At 43.5% G+C, this 23,650-nt stretch overlaps 1 protein-coding gene across 1 annotated transcript in view; it reads right to left on the reverse strand.

The window, feature by feature from the left end:
* MAPK8IP3 (mitogen-activated protein kinase 8 interacting protein 3) overlaps window positions 1-23,650 on the reverse strand; it is a gene marked incomplete at both ends in the record, with an annotated part of 56,321 nt that overhangs the window by 18,739 nt on the left and 13,932 nt on the right. Inside the window, 10 exons of the mRNA XM_080354302.1 lie at window positions 613-765; window positions 1,816-1,873; window positions 8,274-8,392; window positions 9,608-9,710; window positions 12,388-12,634; window positions 17,942-18,086; window positions 20,158-20,181; window positions 21,540-21,631; window positions 22,392-22,462; window positions 23,240-23,360. Of these exons, the coding sequence (XP_080210428.1) occupies window positions 613-765; window positions 1,816-1,873; window positions 8,274-8,392; window positions 9,608-9,710; window positions 12,388-12,634; window positions 17,942-18,086; window positions 20,158-20,181; window positions 21,540-21,631; window positions 22,392-22,462; window positions 23,240-23,360 (1,133 nt within the window). The remainder of the gene's footprint in view (window positions 1-612; window positions 766-1,815; window positions 1,874-8,273; window positions 8,393-9,607; window positions 9,711-12,387; window positions 12,635-17,941; window positions 18,087-20,157; window positions 20,182-21,539; window positions 21,632-22,391; window positions 22,463-23,239; window positions 23,361-23,650) is intronic.

Raw genomic sequence — 23,650 nt, forward strand, 5'->3', positions numbered from 1 at the left:
TGCTAGTTATTCAGGCTTCGCTTGCTCTAGTTTGAATGGAAAATACAGTGTTATCTCACCACATGCTACTTGCATGGGACTTTAACATCCCTTCTGCCTCTTCTCATTCTTAACATGAACAACAAAACAATTAACAATACTGACATTTAAATATTGTTTGTGGGAGTCTGTATTAGCTCTTTCATTAAATGAATGGGCATTCATCCCTCTCAGAGCTGTCCTGGCTGCTGCAAGGATAAAGCTCTTGACAGTGCTCTTGACAGTTTCCTTCAAAGCGATTGGTTTTGAAATTCCGACCCCTTTTTTTTTCTGTTTCAAACTGCAGACTGACACTCTGAACACTTCCCTCCAGGGAGCCTGGATTCGCAATTGCTGCTGCAGAATCCTAGTCCTGGGGAGGCAAATTCTGCAGGTTTTCCGACATTCAATAATATGTTCTAGTCCAATAAAAACAACGCACCACTAAAAATATCTCAGCCACCTACCATCAGCCTTGAATTACCTTTGAATTCCAACGCTGACCTCCGTGATGGAAACAGCAAAACTAACAGAGGAGGAGGGTTTATCACTCGTGTGCTCCCAGCTCCCTGGGGCAGGGTGTGAATCACTCACCTTTTCAGCTCCTCCTCCAGCTCCTTGACTCTGGTTTCCATTTTGGCTTTGGCCTGCTTTGCTGCTTCCAGCTCTCCCTTCAGCACTTCTTGCTCTCCAGACAGCTGGTCCACCTTGGCAATCAAATCATTCTTCACAACGTTCAAAGCATTTCTTAAAGGTGTGAAAGGGACAATAAGCAAAAATGCCCAAAACCAGCAGCTGTCCATAAGAGAGACCTGAAACTAAAGTCACAGGCACTACAAGGAGAGTTGAAATGAGTGTATTTAAACAAATCAGTCCAGCTATAACCCATGGAAAAGTAGATTTTGGCAAGAAGGAGCTGCAGAAGAACACGGAAATCATGGAAACATTCAGGTTGGAAAAGACCTTTAAGATCACTGAGTCCAACCGTAAATCACCACAACTGGCCAGGATGAGGTTTGTCCAGTCCTGGATCCTGACTGTCAGACCAAGATCTCCTTAAGAAGATGGCAGAATACTGCAGAAAGGCAGGTGTATGGTAACCTGGCATCTGCGTATGGTTCAAAACTATTTTTAACAGAATGAAGGTCTGAAACATGCCTTTCAGAACTGCTATTATCTGTAATAGTGCATAATTGTGGATGATGGTGATATAAATAAGCACTTCCAATCAGCTCCAAAATACCTTAACATCTTTAAAATCAGCAGCTTCCTATAGTAAGTTCTCCAGCTCTACCCTAGGAATACTTTGCCTTCCTCTTCCTGGCTGCTTAGCTTAGTATCTGCTTTGCCACCCTTTCTCAAAAAGTAAGTCCATTACATTGTCTGCTTCTCCCTTATCAACTAGTAAATCTTTAAAAACTCTTCTCAATAGTAAGAAAATTGTCTTTCCAAATAGCAAACGTTGCAAATAAAAGCTTATAAACAGCAACACCCTCACAGAGGCTCAGACCCACATCTAGATTCCCTCTGAAGTTCAAAGCTTGCCACTGATTTCAGTTGGGATCAGACCCCACCAGCACATGCCCAGAGACCTCACCCAAGTGCCCATGAAAGGTAACAGGAAAGTTGTGCAGGAGAGCAATTCCTTTTCTACATTTAAAGGAACAACAAGTATTCAAGAGAAACTGTCAGACAAGTGAGCAAGCCCCTGTGAGGCAGGAGTTCTGGGTAAGACCTACTTCAAGACATCTCACTTATAAATACGCAGGCAGGTCAGAGCACACAACCGTTCCTTACTTGGTCTCCAGCAGCTGCGAGTTCTCCAGGAGCAGATTCCCCACTTCTTTGCCCATTCCTGAAAAGAAAGGCCAGGCAGTTTTCATCTCCTCTCCCAGAAATATGAAGTTTGTGTGGCACTGCCTGACTCACGCTTGAGGAAGATAAATCACTTTCGTTAGGCTTCCCTAGGCTTCTGTGTCCTGCTGTGGAGGGTGAAGGGCCTCTTGCTGAAAGACCACGCAGCACAAGCAAAGACACCCACGTGTCCTTCTCTAAAGAGCCCAAATGCAGACCTAGCTTCTTACCCCAGCTTCCACAGACCCCCGTGAGGGGACAGAGGAGAGCTTCCCTAACACCAGTGAGGGGAGTCAGTAACTCCCAGTTCAGCCCTGAGCTATTGCAACAGTTTTTTATCATCACTTGCACGGAGAGAAGGTAGAAGTTCATGGGTTTTTCATGGAGGACAGCAGAACACTGTCCAAATTGCTGGCCAGAGCTACACATCAGTGATTTTCTTTCTTTCTTAGTATAAGTCAAATTTTGTGTTTCTCAGTGTAGATTTGGGATCATGGTTGTGACTAGGTTCATACAAGTGAAAGGATTCCCATTATCAGGAGTTTAGACTGTCCATTGCTCTAACAGCTTTCTCACAGATGTTTAAAATATGAAGTCCCAGTCCTACCGCTTAAGACCCACACTCAAGAAAACATCTACATCAGACACACTGCACTGGGGCATCAACGTACAACGACTGCAATACGCAGACTGGGCTGCAAGCACTTCGAAAAATCTGGGGCTAAGAGGGAAGGTCGAATCCAGTATTTCATAAAACCAAACAGAAAGGAATTTAGGGACCAAAAGCACACCTGGATTGTTTCCTGCTGCCAGGGGACTTGCTGGCTATCAGTGTCAGCTTCTGTCTTACGGGGGGAATAGAGCCCACCCGAGAACTAAAGGCAAAGAGACTTCTCCCTGTCAGGGGACAGTGCTGAGGGTTTCAGCTCATTTCTCACCACAGGTCCCAGAGCATGAAGAAGTCTCACAGCCATCGGTGTCTGTGCTCCTTGTCCTGCCCTCTGAACTACCTCTTCCTTTACAGCAAAGGCATCAACAGTTTTCTTGATCTGTTATTTGCTGATTAATTAATATTTGCAATAAAAGAAAAACAACACAAACTTGAAGTAAATGGAAGTTAGAGAAACATGGTAGTATACAAGAAGTGAGAACACAACACTCCAACATACAGATCCTCTTCCCACAGTTAAATGGTATGAATTTATGACGGCAAAAGCAAATTCCCAGCAAGAATGAGTAAGAAGCAGCATTTTCAAACAATTTTTGAAAAATTAGTAGGTGGATAATTAATCACTTTGATGTTTCAGGCAACAATGTTCTTTGGATGCTGTATCAAAAGAATATTGCGAACAGCAAAGAGTGAGAGACACTAACTGCAGTATGAACAGAGCTGTATTTTTGGTTTGGAAAGGTGAATGACTTATAGCCCTTTCTTTTGTGGCACGCCATATATTGGTTGGAAGAACAAGAAGTCATCCGTTTATTCAACGTTTTTCTTGTTCTTTTTAGTGATTCTACAAATTATCAAATAAATATTTAGCCAGTAAGACATTAAAATGGCACAAGGACTTTACGGCTGCTGAGGGACATCAAAGGAAAGAGTTTATCAACAGTTTTTCTGGACTATATCTTTTTCTTTCCCATTCTTGAGTCATCTGTCCCTCTGTGTGGCTTTTTTTGGGAGGGAAACAAACTCTGGTGAACAGGGTGAGCTATCATGACAGAACTAAAAGCCGCACAGTGTTCCAACCATCAGTATCCTCAGCACAGCTTCTACCTTATTTGTGAGTGACAGTCACAGCCCAACGTTTTAACCAGTGAGAGGTCTGAAGGGCTAGTCTTGCCATAAAGAAATGGATGAAGCCACCTCAGAGCCATAAAATGGACACTTTATGCAGGTTGTTATGGCAGAGCCCTGCTCATGGGGAAAAAAACACCATGGAGTGACTTAAAGGAGGTCTCTTCATCCCTTTGTGTTGTGGAGCAAAGGGAAGAGAGGTCTGGACTGAACCCTGTCTAACAGAGCCCATCCTAAATGGTCCACCTCCCATAGCAAGGCAAACAGTGTGAAGCATCAAAGTGGATAATCAGCTACAAGAAACAGAGGAGAATGCCCAAACCACCGCTACTGACCAGCAGCATCCTGCTTCTTGGAGAGGTGATACCACCACAACAAAAAACCAAAACCAAGGTAATGCAAGACACATGGAGGGATGTTGAGTGAATGGAGGAAATTTAGAAAAAAATGCACATTAAAAAACAAACCAAAAAAAAAAAAAGAAGAAAAAGAAAAAAAAAATCAAATAAAAAAGGCCTTCGCCTTACCAAAGAAATCATCCCGTACTATGAGAGCCATCCCATACGAGAAAGGGAACAGAAAGAGATGGGGACAAAGGGGAAGAAAGGAAGAGAAAAAAAGCAGCCATTAAGTACCAGTCTGTAAACAGCAAACGGAGCAGCTCATCAGCGTGTGTACAGCTGTGTGTGGTGCCAGAATACGTGATGCTCAGCAGCAACTAATCTACACCTCGTTCTGCTGCAGCCTGGCCTAACGGGGATTTACACCTGCAGTGTCAGGACAAGCTCAAGATGAGCTCATCTGTTTCTTCCATCTTCATCATTTCCCCTGGACTACACGTCTTTGGGTTTCCCATCCCACAACAAAGGTAGTTCAACAGACACTGAGCACAGTGAGGGAAGGACAGGGGCAGAAGGGAAAACAAACGGGGGGTGAACACCAAAGCTCTCATCTGGCCTTTTGGACAGGCCCAAATCCGTCTCCACACTGTGACAAACTCCAGCTCAACTTTAGCGGGAGGTTTTCTGAGAAAGGACCACAAAAAAGTGGCTTACAGTAAAAGTGATTTGAATTAAAAGCAAGGATGATGCCATCCCTTTCTTTTGTAGCCTCACAGAGCCAACGCCAAGAGGTGCTGGGCAGAGGAAGGTGACAGCGCATCACCACACAGCATCACGCTGTTGCGTCCGCACAAGTCACCTGCCTTTACTACGGGGAAAACTTCATCCAGTTTGCACTGAAATCAAGAGAGATCCCCTTGACTTCATGTGAAATTGCATCATGGCCTAAGTGGAAAGGTGCCAAGCTTCTGACCACAGAAGGCGGTGTGTCTTCATCAAAACAAAGGACAGAGCTATTACTTAAACTCATGTTGGAAAGGCAAAGCTTCCATCAAGAAAGCATCTTTAATGCCACTACAGATATTCCAGAAGAGGGCCAGTCTGCATCAACTAACCCACAGTGGCCACCACGCACATCAGGGATTCCTCACAGCCTGGTTCACTGGGAGGAGCGTGGAACCTAACCCTGTGCCCAGCCCAGCTCTGCGCCAAGCTCAGCACCCATCCTGACAGAAAAAAAACACTTTGAGCCCCGAGACCTTGAGTGACAGGCCAGTGTGACACCGTGGAGCAAACCTGCAGAAAGCCACACAAGAGGAGCTTATTGAAAGGCAGCAGGCGTGTGAGCACAGAGCGGGATGTCCTGCTGCCCAGGGACCCACCGGTGCAAGGCAACCAAGCGAGGAGCAAGTGGGAGAAGTCTGCAAAGCCAGCCGTGTTTGGACAAGAGCAGGGGAGTATCACACGTGTATACCACGTCATTCGACCTCAACAAGGAAAAAAGAAACAAGAAAGGAAACTGAGCAGAGGAGATACACACCTGAGAACTCCCCTATGGGTCATGTCCAGCGAAGCACAGAGAGACAAGGGAAAAAAAGGAAGTGAAAAAAGGATCAATCAGTGACCGAAACCAACAAAATAAAATTTTGTTCAAAAAAAAATTAACAATGATTCAGCCATTTCAATGTCAAAAGGCATGAAATAGTTAAGGACAGGACCTGCCATGACTGTATATGGCATGACTCTACATACAGGACATTAAAAGAAAAAAAATCAAGGGAAGGTAACCCGTGGTACAACAGCAACCACATGCCTCAGCTACCCCCAGTTTTCCAGACTAGAACCTCAGGCAATTGCATCTTCCTGAACTGGATAAACCTTATTTTCTTGTATAGCACTAAATGCAGAACAGCCAGTTCCCACCACCTTCTCACTTCCCCTTCCCTTGTGATTTTAGTAACTCGATCTTCTGACAATAAATGTGCTCTTCAGCTTGCAAAAAGACAATTAGTTGTATTTTAAAACTTCTTTTTTTTTTTTTTTCTTTTTTACACCACGGTGCTGGGACTCAGTTTGATGAGCCCATTTCAACTTCTGTACAAAACTTACCACTAATATGGCTGAGTTTCTGTCTTCACCACAAAACTCCTGTTATTTGAAAGAAGGTTTTAATCTCCAAAGCAAACACAGTTGGGCATCCTAAAACTGAAAGGAAGGACCTGCCCATAGCACACAACCAAACTGCTGGTGCTCCTTCATGTCCAGAAGCTCTTGGGATAGGGAAGGGCAGGAAGGGGGAGGACGTGAGGAGGAGGAGCCTACTCAGGATTAGAGGTAAGAACCTGTGATTAACAATTGAACACATAGGAAAACAGACAACTAGTGTTCCTAAGGCCATAGTGATAAAACAGGAATCTGGTCTACAATTATCACTAGTAAATAATTGTTCTCATTCCACATTTTTTTCTCCAGAATACTTCCTCTATAAACTCCTGTATATAAAGCAGTATTAGGGGCAGGGGAGGAAACACACATTTTATTTATTATATTATTCTGTATTCCAAAACTGCAATGAAGACTGCTAATTTTGTACCAAGAGATGTTGGCCGCTTTGCAGGTATCTGGAAGGGATGAGTGAGATTTTCCATTCAAGAAACAGACCTGCCTGCCAACTGCTGCTCAAGGGTGATTTAACTCTAAGCAGGAGCCCCAGCCTTCCTGCAATGACTGCTAAACATCCAGGTGATCCTCAGACCTGGAAATCTTGCTTTTCCTTTTAAATCCTTAATTTTGTAAGTATCTGCTTCAATTTCAGACAGAGAAAGCTTGTGCTTTCATTTTGACTCTTCTGTAGATATTTTTCTTTTGGCAATCTTGACTTGGAAGTGAAACAACAGATGTTTTAACACTTGATGCATGAGTGCTCTCTAGCATGTTGCAGAGCTAGCACCATGCTTCTAAAAAATACCACCTATCCATATCAGAAAGGTGTTGCAAGTGTTCCGATTGTAGTTTAGAGTGTGTTCTTACATACCAGTCACATTATTGCCTACAACAGTAACAATTTCACAGATTTTTGTCTTTGATAAAGCAAGTATTGCATTAACTTCCTTTCCAGTCTTCAGTTCACGCCTTCATGGTTAAAATATTTGGTGAACAAGGTAAAATCTATCCCCCCTGCACAAACATACCCTTTTCGAGGGTCCTGATACAAGACTCATATTCAAAGGTGATACAAGTATCTTGCTATTTTAATTTCTGCAAAGCTGAGCTGCTGCAAATCTTGTGACATGATTCAGCTCATCCTGTTCTGGACATACATACAGAACCAAACTTAACAAGGTTAACCATAAGCAGCTCTTACACTTGTAATCACCAGAAAGGAAATGTACACTTTCAGGATCAGATCTCTTGCTACTAAATGCATAAAAGGCATATTGTTGGAGTCCTATTGTTTCCTAAGGCTCCCTAAATCAATCAGTAAAATAGAAAGTGAGATACACAGTTATAAACTTTGTCAGCTGCCCATGTTGTCTGAGTACTCAAAGACCACTCGTATTGTCCTGAAAACAGTCGGAAGGGCTTCAGAACATGCTTAAATTCTGTTATGAATTAAGGTCTAGATACTCGAAGAGTCCAACACCAAAAAGTATGGCAAGGGCTCACATCGCTACCTGAGGTAAAGCTGCTGCTCTGACTGCTTCAACATCCTAGTCAGGAATATGGACGGTAACAAGAGTTCAGGTATTACAAACTCCTTCAAAATCAGCCTAAAAAGTGAGTTACTACATCTCTTTGACTATAAAAGGCTAAAAACTGCAATACAGACCAAAACACTTCGATATCCCTTAAATTTCAAAAACTTAACAAAAGGAGTTACTTTCTTACAAATTTCAAGCAAACTCCTTATTCCAAGTGAAATTTCTAGTGTGTAAAATTACTGCGGGGGGGCAAAATTTGGGGGAGGAAGCAGAGGAGCAAATTTTGTCTTCCAACTGTTTGTGTAGGAGAATCCTATAGAAAATTAATTATGCACACAAAGACAACCCAAATAAGAGTTACTCAACAGCCAAAGTTATTTTCTAAGTAAGCATCACTGTACTATAGGTATGTATTTCAGTCATATAATGTCTTGATTTCCATGCCATTTTTTTAAAAGTCAAAGTTCGAAGTTCTGAAAAATGAAAGAATACAAGTGCTTCTGGAAGCTTCATATAGCTGGAATTGTACCAGGCCAAACAGAATGGTTCTAAAGTTTTTACCTAGCAGATCTGCTCCTTCATCGACATCTCCGATAACTTCGGACCCTGCTGTGGAAAGTTCATGATACAGAGAGTCTGTGTTGATGCCAAATGCTTTGTTCACAATCCCCTGTGTTGGGCTGTTGGAATTGAAACAAAAACCAAAAACAAACAAGGTTAATAACTATTCAATATTTGATTGATAGAAGAATTTCAACTCACAGAAGCTGTCTGCTCTGACTTCTCAGGCTCTGCAAGGATTCCCACACTTCTATCAATTTAGATAGCAACCTTAGATAGCGGTAAGATCAGATAAGGACTCAAATGTTGAAAAGAGCAATGGTCTGAAAGGTTAGCTTCTTCTTCGGGTGAGTCTATGTGCCAAAATGCTTCTTCACACGTCAGCAAAATGTATTTTATTAAAGCTAAATCAAAGGTGACATTTTTGAATCATATCATAGAGGAGCACACCTCCACCTTTTGGTGTCTCTGGTACCATCAAGAATCTTCTCGCACATGTTGACAGTCCCACGGCTCAAACAGAAAACAGCTGCTACAGGAGGTGAGGATGAGGCAACCTCTGGGTTTGTCATTGTCTACTCTAAAAAACATTCTTAATGTGGGTATAAATGCTTTTAAGTGCCCTGCCCTGCATGAGAGGAGTCATCCAGCATGAAAAGAGGCTCTACAATTTTTCCAGCAGTCTAACAGGAAGGTCAGTACCACTGGATATTATCTCAAGTTGTGTGGCTTCTTTGATAAATCAAGTCTTGCTGATAAAGCCCAGAGATTACAAATGGGGTGCGGCAGCTCCCTCTGACATCACAGACTTAGAGCACATTAAGGAGAAAAAGAAAAAAAAAAAGCGTGGGTGTTTTTTCTTTTTTTCAATTACAGAAAAATTAGAGCTACCCAGACATCTGAGAACACTGAGGACTTAGAGATGCGGGTCATGACCGCACCAGAATTAATCAGTGCATGCAGTCTAATGGGCAGCACAAGTGACAAGAAGCAACCGGCACTCAGCAATGCATCTTTTCCCTCCTTCTGACAGCCTAAACCCATGTCTCCTTTGCCTGTCTTAAGCCTTTTGTTGCTCCATTTCCCCGTCCTCCCTGATCCAGCACAGCAAACAAGCCCAGTTCTGGGTCAGCTGGACGGATCCTTCTGCAGTTTACCAGCAGACATTTGCCTTCTCTGGAGAGCTCAAACAAGGTCAGAACCCACCACAGTCACACTAGGCAGAATATATGGACTTTCTCAAACGGCTGCATCTTGAACTCAGCGTGAGCCATCACATCCACTCCTGACCCCTCCTAAAACCAAGTGGAAGGTCACAAAGTCATAATCTATACCTGTTACCAGTGCGTTCCAGGCGGGGGTCTTGACACATATCTAGCTCTGGAGTAGAGTCTATGATGTCCTGAACATCAGACCACTCATCACTGCTGCCCATTCCTAGGAAAGACAATACATATGATCTATAGGATCAGAACTTTCAGAGGATGGTATTCCTTGAAGGGAATTTTGCAGCTTTGAATACTGAGGTTTCAAAACTTCATGGTGTCCTGTTCAAAGTCTTAAAACAAGAACAGAAAGTGGCTGGTAACTAGAATCACAAATGCGCCAATGCTGGGAAGGTGCCCTTACAATTCCAGAGCAGGAAGACCATAAGCATCCCCTCCCCATCACCTTACCAGAGCATCACCAAGGCCACTGGCCTGAATTCTCATTAAAACGTGATAACCAGAAATACTTCATCCATTAAAATAAACTCCAAATAAACCTTTTATCTGTCAGTAAAGACTCTTCAATCACCATGTAGCTTTAGCTGAGACTGGAGACAGCACAGTGATTTTCTGTATAGCTTCCAGAGATTACTGAAGTTATGAATTGGCACTATTTAGTTCTAATATAAATAAATTTTCAATACAAATTCTGAAGTTTACAACTAGTTTAGATATCCACTACAGTGAAGTCTCACTTAAAAGTTGATACATCAATTCTACCCTGGTTTCTGTACAATCTACAGCCTGAAGCCAGTACTTAAAGAATAAGGAATTTTCGCCTCTTGTGAAGTCACATTTATTGGATACCAAACTGCTCAAAAGCTCCAGCTTGCACCTATTCTAAACAAGCAATACAAACACAGTGTCTGTACACACAAGAAAACCTTGAAGGATTAAAGATCTAATTTGTAAACTGCATCAGTCCCTCAAGGGTGCTAGATGCGAAATTTCTGACCTTTCCAAACATCCTCAGAAGCCAAATATACAAAGTCCATGACAACTTGAGGGTTGATTTTGTTCACTTAGACTGGCATCGTGCACCAGCTGGCAACAAATGCCATGTTTGAAAACAAAGTGTGATGTGTATCTGCTGCCAAAGTGGGCATCCATACAGCAGCGGTTCTCAAGCTCGCAGAAACAGAGGCTTCCTTTTCTTTATATTTTCAAGCTGGGAAACTTTTCTGCAAATACCTTTGAGTATTTTTTTTTTGTAGTTCAGCTCTAAGGCATTTGCATCAGTGACAGACATTTGAATTACAGACACATAAACCACATAATTAAAATTCAACTATCTGTGTTTTTCCTCAGCATGGAGATCTGATTTTGCATTACATGTGAGAAATAGCTCAAAGGTTGAATATGCAGACCACATCATAAAGATACAACTATCTGCCTTGAGCAGATTCTACAATGATACTTCCATCAAGGAAAAAGCAGCTTTCACGTGCACAATGACTTGCACACATATAGAACAGAGCAGACTTGGACCCAAGAAAGGTACTGATGGTAAATGAGCTTGCTAAGCAGCAGCTGTAAAAATATGGATAAGTATTTAGAGAGCATATGAACTACGGACATCCATGCTCAATCTCTACCAAGTGCTTCTACTGACTCGCCCTGGCCAGGACCACTAGGCAGATCACCATCCACAGGTGGCTATGCAGAAAACATCCGCTTTTATGGAGAACTACACTAGTTCCTGGCAGATTGACATCTGTGACCCTAGGACCCCCTCAGCTGCTAATATAAATACAGAATGGGATTCAGTCATGACAATTCTCATTCGAATGCTACACCAAAAGTTGTTATGTGTTGTTTTAGTCTTAATTTGTTTGGAACCAGATGTGAACATCAGCAGAGAATTTCCTCCGTATTAAGAACAAAAGATCAGCCGGTTCAGATGCCAACCTCAGGGACCTACGCTCATCCCTGTGCTCCTGCACAGACTCTCCTTATGATCTTCAGCTAGTTTTACAGTCCTTTTGTTCATGACCTGGAAAACAGACCACTTCTCATTTCTGAAGGCTGCGGCAAGCGTAAATACAGCACATGCTGAGAGTCACTCAGACACTACCTTGGCACAGCTACATTAAACAGCACAGAAAGGGCCTTTTATCATGTTATTACACCATTTTCTTTATTTAAACAGCCTGGTACTAAAGGCTTAGGTAATGGCTTTCCTGACAAGAAATAATGAATTCAAATCACTAAAGGACTCCAGGAAATGAAGAGAAAACAACTATAACTTCCAAAGATTGGTGAGTTTCTTACACAAGAAACAGCCTAAAAGAAAACAGCTTATTTAGCTGAGAAAAACAGCTGGATATAGTTGCTATTTTTAAACACATCAGGATATGGGACAAGCACACAGAAAATAGTTATTTAACCTGACAAATTTGTCATATGAACAACTGAATATCAAATACTTACTAATAAATCCAGGGAGAAAATGAAATGGAAGCTCTGAACTATCATATTGATGAGGTCCAGAAACAGCTTTTAAAAGCTCAGTTAGACCAAGATGGGATTTGACTGTGCATGAAAGAGGTTCCATGACATGGATGAATGCAACTGCAGGGGATTGAACTCAATAACCTATTTCCATCCTGCATATTTGTGAAGCTATTCTCATTATTGAAGTTTTTAAAATTTGCTACCCAGAAAACTGCTAATATCCAATCAGCCCTGTCTCACTCATGGATCTTTCTAAGTAAGGCAAGCTCAAATTCTACAGTTACAAAGCTGATTACCCCTCAGTCTCCCAACTTCTTGCTGTAACAGAGGGACACAAGCACTGGGAAGGCAATTACTCTAATGACCAAACGCTCAAGCTGCAGCCTCCATACCTATGCTGACATTCCTCATCTCCTGCGTGACCTGGACTTCCATGTTCCGGCTGTTCCGCTTTTCTCGTGCCCTCTTATTGCTCTTGGTCGTGCCATTGTATTCGCTGATGGGCTGGATGCTCTCGTTCAAGGGGGTGACGGCAGCAGAGGGCACAGATGATGTGGGAGTGTTGGACTTGGTTCCAGTGGTGCTCGGTGTGGCAGCTGCTGAGGACTGCCCAGATTCGGACATTTCATCCTGGGGACACTGTGGCAATTACAGGGTGGGGGAAGAACAAAAAGGGAAAAGCACAGCTATACATTTCAATTAATCTCCCATTTGGTGGTGTATGGCTGCCTTAAAGCATTATGGAGAATGAGTTTTGCTCACTGTACCAGCTACATGTCCAGCGCTTATTGGTGACACCAGGCACTGCAACCACAATGAAGCAGTGAGTTCTCGTGCTGAACTCAGCAAGCAAATCCCACTTGAGAAAGGAGCAGTATCCTTTCTTTTTTACTAGTAAACATGATTCTTCACAAGTCACATCAGTATGTGATCTCTTCACCATGCATCTCGGGATAGGTGGCCTTGTCATCAGTGAAAAGCACCTGCAGCTGACACTGACCGCAGTGGAAGCTGATGGGCTTCAGCACTTGCAGTAAACCAGGCCAGCATTTCCCAAGACTGGAAGGCAACATGGATATTGCTTGGGAAGGATCTGGAGTGGCCTCTTGGAGGTCCTGGATGGTGTTATTATGGTAAGCTGTCAACACAACCTGGATGAGAGAACAGCAAAGCTGTTTTGACGCCAAACTGCAGAAGCAAGGTGGATACCAAGCTGGGATGGTCTGGCTTTGCTAGCACAGGAGACCTGTGTCCCCACACCGCCTCCGGCAGAGGCTGGCCAGGCATGGTCCAGCTTGACAACACAGCAGAAACACGTGTGGTCTCCCCACTTCCAAATGACAGGATGACAAGACCCAAGAATTCAAAAATGAGAAGCTGACAAATTAACGTAGGAGATGAATTCCCAGTGTGAAATGCACACCCAACAGCTCTCAGTTTTACAGACATTACAGCCCCATTTCTTGTAGTATCACTCTTGAAAAACATGGGAGGCTTTCAAGGCTCTGCTAGGATTTTATACTGTGAGCCTTGTTTGTCAATTAAAACAGCACAGTTTCACAGCCAGCCAATTAACACCTTGACCAATGCTGTGATCACTCCCAGACCCAAATGAGATCTCCCCATTCTTCACGGCAGCCCACTCTAATTAGTGCCTGCAGGGAGATGACAAAATTAATGTTGAGTTACATGTGATAATGAGTTGCAATTGGGTGCAGTGACATTCAGCATCTGCACATCCAGGCCCAGCTTTAATCTTTACTACTTGTCTCTCCCCTCCTGTGCAAGTACTGGAAAGAAAGATCCTGTCTCTGCTCAGAGGCTGCTCTGAGCCTTCCAACCTTGGAGCTGTGACGCTGCTTCACTTCACTGATTTGGAAGTTTTGTTCTCTTATTCTAATAATAACAAGCTCATAATATGACAAAAAAAAAAAAATCAAAATGAGATGAGAGAGAAGACTGAAAAAAATGGTGAGTTAACCCTTTGCAGCCTTTTTTTTTTTAAATCTAGAATCTTACTAAGATCTTCCTTTAATTAGACTGGCCTCTGTACACTTATCTTAAAATACTCTGTTGCACACCGCACTCTGGAAGTCAAAGGTTTTATATTGCATCCGTGCATTTATATTGGAAATTAAGATTTTTTTTAAAACTGCTGACCATTAAATAAGATCCACATTTTGTATATAGTTTCTACGTTGTCAGTCCAGACAGCACCCACATTCCCACATGGACATTCAAATCATCTCCCTGCACATTTGCTGATTTTAGCATCAAGATTGAGATGGGGACTTTTCACTTAGGCTGCTACATGTGAAAACCACACTTCCCACCTGCACCTCATATTCCTGTTTTAGGAGCTGCTTTCCTAATAGGTAAAGAAAAAAAATGAAATCAGGCTTCTGAGAACATATCCAACCCAGTAAACTTTGTATTACTTTAACTGCAGTTTGCCTGCTGTGCTTTCTAATCTACAAAGGGACAAAGAGTATCAAGTGTGAAGTACAACCATAAAACCTCTTTTCCCCAAACAAAACCCCAGTTGGATGAAAGGATTCAGAGCTGTTCTTGTACCCACTGTAAGTCTGTAAGCATAACCAGAGTCCATGAGCATCTTAGTGCTGTAAAAGAGACCCAGGTAGGTCCACCTGTCATTCCTTGTTCTTAGGAACTAGATGTCATTCAGAAACCCTGTATTATCAGTGTCTGTAGGATGATATTGGTATCAGAGATATGCTGTAACTTCTTCTTTATTGACATAATCTGCCCCTCACCCAGAACACACCAGTCAGTAATTACCTCAGTCTTTAACTTACTCTTTGGTTATATATCTGAGTTTTATGTTTACCTAGAAAATGTACTTCATCCACTTATGAGCCTACATTGGAGAAATTCCTCCCAAACATTAATACCACCAAGATGCTCCTCTTCACAGTCCAGAAGCTCTATTATAATCTTAGCTGCTATCTTCCTCCTATTGACCTGAGTGCTTCATTTATGCTAAATATTCCACTGAGTGTACAGCTCTCCTCTGCAGCGCAGGAGGCATTCTCCATAACCCAGAGCTCACCCAAAGAATACTCTCCACAACCACCACTTACCTACAGCCATACCTGTCAACCTCCTAAACATCAAATGTGTAGTAGTGACCTCCAAAATGCATTGCAAAGGCCCAACATTCATAGCAGTCATATGTCACCATGAGAAGCCACAATTGTATGGTTATAACACTGAAAGCATAGTACATAAAAACAAAAATGTTAAGGACTTTCATCTCCAAAACATTGCATAAAATAAATGTACAACTGAATGTAAAAATAAAATAATATAATGATGGCAACTAAAACAGAAAATAGTAATATTAAGTACAGAAGGACACTTAAAATATGACTACAGTATGGCCCCATGAAGAAGGAAAACTAGTCAGAAGAGTCAGGATATACATACTGGGAAGGCGAGCCATGTGTGTGCAGTTGATGTCAGTGAAATATCAGAGCTCTGAAGCAGAGGCGAGGAGTGCATGAGCAGGACTGCTGAGATTCCAGTCGTGCAAAACATTTCAGAAATAGCATTGCAGTCAGAGAGTGTGCAAGAAGCTTGCAGGAGGAAAATCTCCATTCCAAATTGCAAATCTATTAAGTCGGTAAATCACACCCTTTCATTATTTATAGGTTTGCTCCAGAACACTTAGGAAACTGTCAGTAACACACCAGCCCATCCAAGTCTTCCACAGCCCAATCTCCCTAACTCCACCCCACCAGCTAACCTGAAATGCAGCACTCAAACAAGCACCAACACAAATCCCAGCACTACCTGGCAGATACACCAGGAGCAGCACACCACCGCTTCTGCACAAAGCTTTCTTCTCATCACAAGTGGATTCTTTTTGCCTGACACCACTACCAACATATCACTGAGACGCAGTCAGTAACCCTCTATTACCTGAGCTTGGACATCAAACTTCCAATTTATCTGGGTTCCTGTTACATGCTCCTGCAACACAGATGCTGGGTTATCAGTGAGACCTACTCAACGTCTTTCAGAAGTTCTGCAATGGAATCACTTAAAGAATTACACCTTAGCAAGTCTGTGGACGATAGATCTAACTCCAACGTCCTCCCAGCTCTTTTCTAACAACTAACCCTGCTGCACATGCCTGGCTGCTACAGAGCTCAAGGGCACGTTCACCCCACGGCGTGCAGCGCTGCCTGGAGACCCCAAGGGATAAACCGCTTCCAGAACCAGAAGCTGGTTGGTCTCTGTGCATTTTGGTGGTTGTATCCTCGGCAGCAGTGCTGTGCTGGCACAGCACTAGTCTGAAGAAACACACTCAAGTTCTATCTTCATGTCCACCATCCTTAATTACATAATTGCACCGTCGCATTGCTACTCCCTGACTCCAGGCAAAGCTCTCCTGAAACGACTGTAGGACCTGACTGGCATTCTGCACGTTGCTGTGTTTCCCAAACTTCTGTGCCTCTGACACTACAGCAAGAGTTCCAAGGGTTGCAAGAACAGTCCCCACACTTGCAAAGATGTTGCTTTTGGATCTCCAACTTCCATCACAGCACAGGGCTGACCAAGTGCTAAGGTCTGTGCTGTGCTAGCCCTGGCTGCTTTACTAAAGTAGTGTTAAAAAGGCAAGTTGCTGCTTTGTTTTCTGCACAAATTTTGAAATTGTCTAAATTTCTTGCGCTATGCATCAAGGAGGCCACTCCTGCAGAGTCCCTCGGGACCATTAATGTAATCTGGAAACATGCAGAATGGGCACAATAAGTCGAGTTTTCTCCTTTCTTTTCTTTTTTTCCCCCTCCTCTTTGCCTTTACTGCCTCAATGTGTTTCACAGGATTAGCAATTTACAACTCCTCACAAGGAGCCCAGTTAGCAGATGCGACATATAAAAAACCTGATGTTCTACAAATTCCAGGCAGAGAGAAAGAAAACTTTATCAGACATCTTTAAAGCAGACCAGACATTCTGTGAGACACTGGGGGACATACTGCAAGCTGTGCTGGGTAGATGCACCGCTGGCTCTCAGGCCCGTCACCAGGCATTTGTGGAACATCACTCAAAGAGAATAATTTGGTGGGGTCCTGAGCACAAAGACTTTGAGAAGTCTCCAGGTACAGCTCATGGGAAATGCAGCCCCCATGCATAGTCTAAACTGTCAACAATCACGGTGAGATGTCACCTAAGAGTACAACGTCTCTTTGGGCTCAGACCAGTCTCTGAATGGAAGAGCAGAGCTCCACAGGCGACAGACAGAACCAGGCAGCTGCTCCAGCGCGGCTGCAATGCTGCAAGTTTCCTGGGAAGCCCCAGTACAGAAGGCAGCGTGCTGGAGGTGACAAGTGTTCTGAAGCTAGACAATGCAAGTTTGGAGTAACAACTGGAGAGACGAGGAACTGAAGACCTGTAAGCACAGAGCAAGACTTGGGTGTCCAGAGAGGATCAGGAGCCGTTTTTACTAAAAAGAGGAAGGCCAGAACAGTGGTCAGGCAAAAAAGACAAATGCCATAGAGCGAGCGCAACCCAATGCCTGGTCCCAGCTGAGGTGCAAAAGCACTGCTCTTATTGAGGGGGAGAGAGGGACAGGTTCCAGCATTTTCTCTCCCAAATAAGCTAAAAAAAGTGAAAGATTAATCTTCCCTAAACCCCTAACTGCCTCCCCATACATCCCTTTCAACTTGGGGCCAGCCAAGTAAAGGAGATTATCACTGAGACAAGAAGCATGAGGAGCTGTGTCAAATCCCTTCTGTACCATATGCCAGATCTGCACAAGAATATCCTCCCACCTACAGCACAGCTACCAAGGGAGCAGATGCATGGCAGGGAGAGGCTGCAAAGGGTTACGGACACAGATTGGTCTCCATCTTAATGAAAACATGAGATGCTATTGACAGTGGGAGAGTGGGAAACCCTTGCTCCGTGATGGTCTATAAAACCTTGTAGCTGGAGTTGGACTGCAGCTGGCCGAGGTCACTCAGGTGCCAGTGGTCCAGTGTTGGGACGATCTTGGCCCCTATCTGCCCACGTACCATGCCATCCGTGAGAGGGAACACATTCAGAGAGTTAGGACGTTCCTTCCTGCTAAAGAGATAAACAGAGAGAGAGAGGGGAAATCAATCCGTTAGCCATTTACAAGGTTCTTATAGAAAAGAAACAGCACACTAGCTTACGTGAAACATCAGTCACCAGAAACTGAACTGCACTCCTTCCCCTCATGTAGCAGCTGTATGAAACCTCAACTCCCACCCTGGTGTTGCCTACTCAGATGCATGGTGTCCACTGCTAGAGCCAGACATCCTCCTGGGAGGCTCTAAGAGGGAGGGGGTCAAGTGACCAAACAGGCACAACTGATTCTCCATCAGTATGGAACATCTAGGGGGAATGCAACAGTGCAGGGAGGCATCAGCCAATTTAAGTTGGTGTATTTGTGTATTTTCTGGGAAACAAAAGTACTATGGGAAAACCAGCCACAGCAAAAAAATACTCACAGAAAAAAAAAAAAAGAAAAATAAAAGAAAAATAAAAAAGAGCTTCCACAGACCCTAAAGAAAACATCACTGCGGCAGGAAAGAGGCTTCTCAGTAAGAGTCATCAGTGTAGGACTTCTGCGCATTTCACCCCCAAACCGGTTAGCTTCAATAGCAGAAATCAGAGGGTTTGGGATCACTTCCAATATTAAGAAAAACAATACTTGTACTCTCTGATCCCCTCTCCATATCCCTACTACAATGCACTCAAAATTCAGAAATCAAAGTTATAAATGAATACATCGTTCATATTGCTAGACGTCTGTAATTACATTTTCTTCATGCTCTTCTTTCTGGCAACTGCAGGTGACCAGTTAGCTGCAGGTTTGATCCTGCATATACAAGCTGGCACAGGTTTTAAGATTAAGTTCCAGTGGGAGAATATCTAGAGCAAGCAGCGGAGGTGGAAAAGGCTGCAGCAGCACACTGCAACCGGCAGCTGGTTCTGTGCCAGAGGGTCCCAGGTTTGGTCACAGGCTGCAGGGACGGAGCACACATCCGTTTAGGAGACATCCCCAGCAGCCTCTGCTCGCTGGACTCCAGCGGCCCTGCAGAGACAAGCTAAGCTGAGCCTCTGTGTGACAGGCATCCAAAAAGGGGTTCAAGGATGGTGCTTCACCTCCTCCTGCATGGCACTTCTGCTTATTGGTCTGGGGAGTGATGAAATCTGCCCTTCTGTACATCGTTGTTAGTAATAACAGACCTTCATGTGCCTTTCTTTAACGATCACCAGCACTGGCCTGATGACCACGCTTGGGAAGCATCACAACCACCTCACTCGTGACCATGGGTGAAACCCCTGCAGCAGGAGCTGCGAGCCCTAACACAGGACACTGCACCAGCCAGCTCCTTTAGGAAGGAAGGAGGTGGAATGTCTAGCAGAGGAGACAATGTTTGTGGAGAAAACCAGAATGCTCAACTTTCCCATCCTCAGCACTGTGCACCCAGCACAGCGGGTCACAGCGCTGCAGTGTCACTTGTGCCGAGGAGCAATTGCTGCGATAGCCAGTCTTGGACCGGCAGAACACTTGGTTAGTTCCACCTTGCTTTACAAGCTAAACAGCAAATTCTTCAATAAGGGTCTGCAGTAGCCAAAACCTGCGATCAGGATGCTCTACAAGTAACATCTTAAAGCTTATAAAACATAACAAAACTATGACTTGTTTGCCAGCATTCAAAGATGCTCTCCATGCAGGCTCTGGGCACAGAGCTTGCTGTTCAGTCCGAAGTCAGAAGTGCCTTTGGAGAGCTACTAACAGTGACAAGCATTTTCTGCCCCGCTCAGAAAATTTGCATGCCTTGTACTCTATAGGAAAATAAGGGAGAAAAGATGACTTTTCAAAACATTCTGTGATGTCAAGTGTGAACGTCCAATCACAGAGGACTGATTCTGTTCTGGGACCAAATTTCTGTGTCTTCTGCTTCTGAGTACACAAGGTTCTTCTGCTGTGTTATTCCAGCAGGCTGGTGGCTCCCTCTGCCTCACCCGAATGAGCAAATCTAACACAGGTACCAGCAGACACGGGGCAAACATGCCAACGCACTCCCAGCATCACACTGTTGCCACTCAACAGCAACCTCCAGAACTAGGATTAACAAAGTTAAGATGCAGCAATAGGATTTACCTTTTCCTCCACGACTGGCGATGACTGCAGTGACAAACATAACAGCCAAAACAGAGCAGCAACCGCACAAAAAGCGAGACAAGAAAACAACCATTAGAGAGCAAAGGTCATGCAAACATGCAGCCCTACAACAGACATGGTGTAGGCATGCACTAGAATCCTATAATTCACCCCACATTAAGTGTGCACCCTGCTCATCACCCCTTTTAGGGGACAGGAGACACCCCCACCCCCCAAATAGTTCTTGCACCAAGTTCTCTCAAGTGACAGGCAAACAGACTCAATGTACTTACGGTCTTATGTAAATATGCACCCCTTACACAGTCTAACACACCCAAGCACATTCACAGATGAAAATAAATCAATGCATTTGAATTTGTGTGACAGGCCATGAGAAATTACACCTAAACATCCCCCCCTCAGTGCACATCAGTTCACCAAGATCCACAAAGGCTGGTGTTCGCCCCCACCCAGCTGTGCAGGGACACGAAAACACTCGTGTGACCCCAGCGCTTGTGCACAAGCATTTACAAACACAGAGCTACACACGCACACACACAAACAGTGCAAAGCTTGAAATGAAGGAAAACGTCCCATTTCGCACCGGTGGTTCCTACAAACTCAAGTCATAGCCCCACCAGAGGCTTCCACAGACATACAGTGTTTCTCTTTGTGGCAATGCCACACTTTCATAGGGTAAAAGACTAATTTCTCTAACATGAAGACACAATCCTTGATGAAAATTTAGCCCTTCATCCCAAAGAATGACAGTTAAGATGTACCTGTACAGAAATCAATGTAACTGCAACATTTGTGCTTTAAATTTTTTCTAAGACTACAAAAGACTAGTTCTCCCTACTGAACTTCTTTCCTACCACTGTCTTCGTTAAGCAAAGGCTGGTTCTTATGGAGAAATTCAGTTTCTTGGGTATAAGTAGGTCTACTGGGTGATTGATTTACAGAAAGCTTCCCTTGAAAGAACAGGGGAAAAAAGTCCTATAATGGCTAACACATTTAATTGCTACGGTTTTGCTGGTCATCACACACAGAAAGACACACACACACAAATACTTCATTTGATGCCTCCATCCATTCTATAAGTAAACCTTTTACATGCTACCTGAGAATACCAGCAGATTTTTGCAGAAAACCCCATCAGCAGCAGTGTGACAAAGCCCAAGCTTCATAGCAGAACACATAAAGCCCTCATCGCCAAGCCTTAGCAAACATACTCACAACTCACCCACAACCCATTACAAAAAAGCTTCAAGCACAATTCACACCCACAGGGAAAGGTCCTGCTTCTGGTTTCTCTCAAATACATGCACTCAGTTTCTAAGTTCCCAGATGGGAAACATGGCATGGAGAGGTGACAGCCCTACCTTCTCCCAGGTAGACTGCCCTCTGTTTGATTATTTCCTCCAACTTGCTGAATCTTGGATCGTTCAATGTGTTCCACGTACGTCTGGATCATCTGTGAGGAGAAAAAAATCCATGAGCCAAACACATAAGGACAGACTCACTTTCTGCTTTTGTTTAATCTTCTCCAGAACCCACTTCCAATTCCCCTTGTTTTTTTGCACATATCCTTGTCTTTTCTTTTGTCTTCTAAACTGATGATGTAAATGAATGGAGTAATCTGACAGAAAATCTGATGGCAAATAGTGTTGGAAATTACTTAATCTCACAACTGAAGAGCCATGAAAAAGCGTATCCAAAAATAATGTAAGACGTCTCCTGGAGGCTGATTTGCAGCGGGAGATGAGGTAACAGGGCACTGTTCACAGAATCACACAACAGTTGAGGTTGAAAGGAACCTCTGGGGCTCCACCAGGTCCAACATCCCTGCTCAAACAGGGCCACCTAGAGTAGGTTGTCCAGGACCATGTACAAGCAGCGTTTGAGTGTCTCCAAGGATGGAGACTCCACCACATCTTCAGACACCTGTGCCACTGCTCATCATCCTCACAATAAAGAAGTTTCTACTCATGTCCAGAGGGAGCCCCTTTGATTCTGTGATTCTAGTTCATACCTGTTGCCTTCAGTCCTATCACTGGGCACCACTGAAAAGCGCCTGGCTACATCCTCTTTACACCCTCCATTCAGACATTTCTGATGTTCCCGAAGTTCAGAAGCTCTAAACATCACTGGTATTGTAAAGCTGAATTCTCTGACATGACTTTACATCTAGGCTAAAAGTTTATTTATTTAGAAATAATGAGATGACACCCTACCTCTGTGTGACGCTGATGTAGAGCATTGTACTCTTTCTTCATTTCTGATTCACGTTCCTCCAGTCGTGAAACTACCAAGAGAAGATTCCAACCATCAGCTAACACACAACAGGATCCCCGAAGAAACTAGAAGTCTCAAAGCCTATTTTGTTAGAAATTAATTTATACCTTCTGAACAAAACAAACTAACAGAATAATGCACATTGTGGGATCTGGTCTTCATTACAAACCCAATTTATGGGTATTTGCATGTTCCCAAAATGAGCAGAGCAAACAGTGCAAAAAGACCACAGGTGCAGAGCTCTTCAGCAGCAGCCTGGTGCCCCATAAATGTTCTAGTTTGACAACAATGTAAATTATCCTCTTGGATGGGCATCTCTGGCTATTTGAGAATCAGGAGTACTGGACAAAACACCCATGAATTCTGCAGGGAATCTCAGCCAATAAAACACAGCTACACATGTTAAGGAACTATTTGTAAAAATAATGAAACAAACAAGGAAACATGATAGTTTATATATAAGAAAAATGGGAGGTTCTATTCAGGGACAAGGAGAAACTGGAAACCAGCTTCCAAAACTACAATAATAGCCCAAATCTTGCATCTGGAGAGAGTGAACATGCCCCACAGAAGAGAAGTAATGATGCCTCTACTAAATTAGTGTGGATACATCCCATCCTTTAGAAGGCCCAGAATTTTATACCAAAGTAAAGGATAACCAGACATTTCAGGCTTTGTGTAAGTTATATTAAACCAAACAAAAAGTATGAAAAATATTTTCAAAGTAGCACTATATTTGTGTGAAAGGCAAAGTGTATAATCACATCAGGTGCACAGCTTTGCTTACTCTGATCTGCATAGTTTTTGGTCTTCAGCTCCAGCTGTCGAGTCTGAAATTCAAGGTGTTCCACTTGGATTTGTAGCTCTTTCTTCTCCTGCTCCAGTGCATCTTCAAACTCTATAAATTTCTGAATAGGGAAGAAGTAGAAAAGGAGGCACGGATGAGGAACAAATGTCAAATATGTTTGCCCCAGATGCAACTCTCATCAGCAACAACAAAGCGGCGGCTGTGCACAGAGTAGTGTGGACTCCTGCACAGAACATCGGGCTGAAGGAACGATTTTTACAGACACTCATTTCATGATGAAAACACAACAGAAAACCACCTATTTTCAGGTTATTACTTCTGTAAAATGTCACTTTTGACCTGGGAGCTTTAGTCATTCTCTGCATCAGATACCAGCGTGCACAGCAAAGT

The sequence above is a fragment of the Nesoenas mayeri genome, assembly GCF_963082525.1.
Source record: "Nesoenas mayeri genome assembly, chromosome: 15".
NCBI classification, from domain to species: Eukaryota; Metazoa; Chordata; class Aves; order Columbiformes; family Columbidae; genus Nesoenas; species Nesoenas mayeri.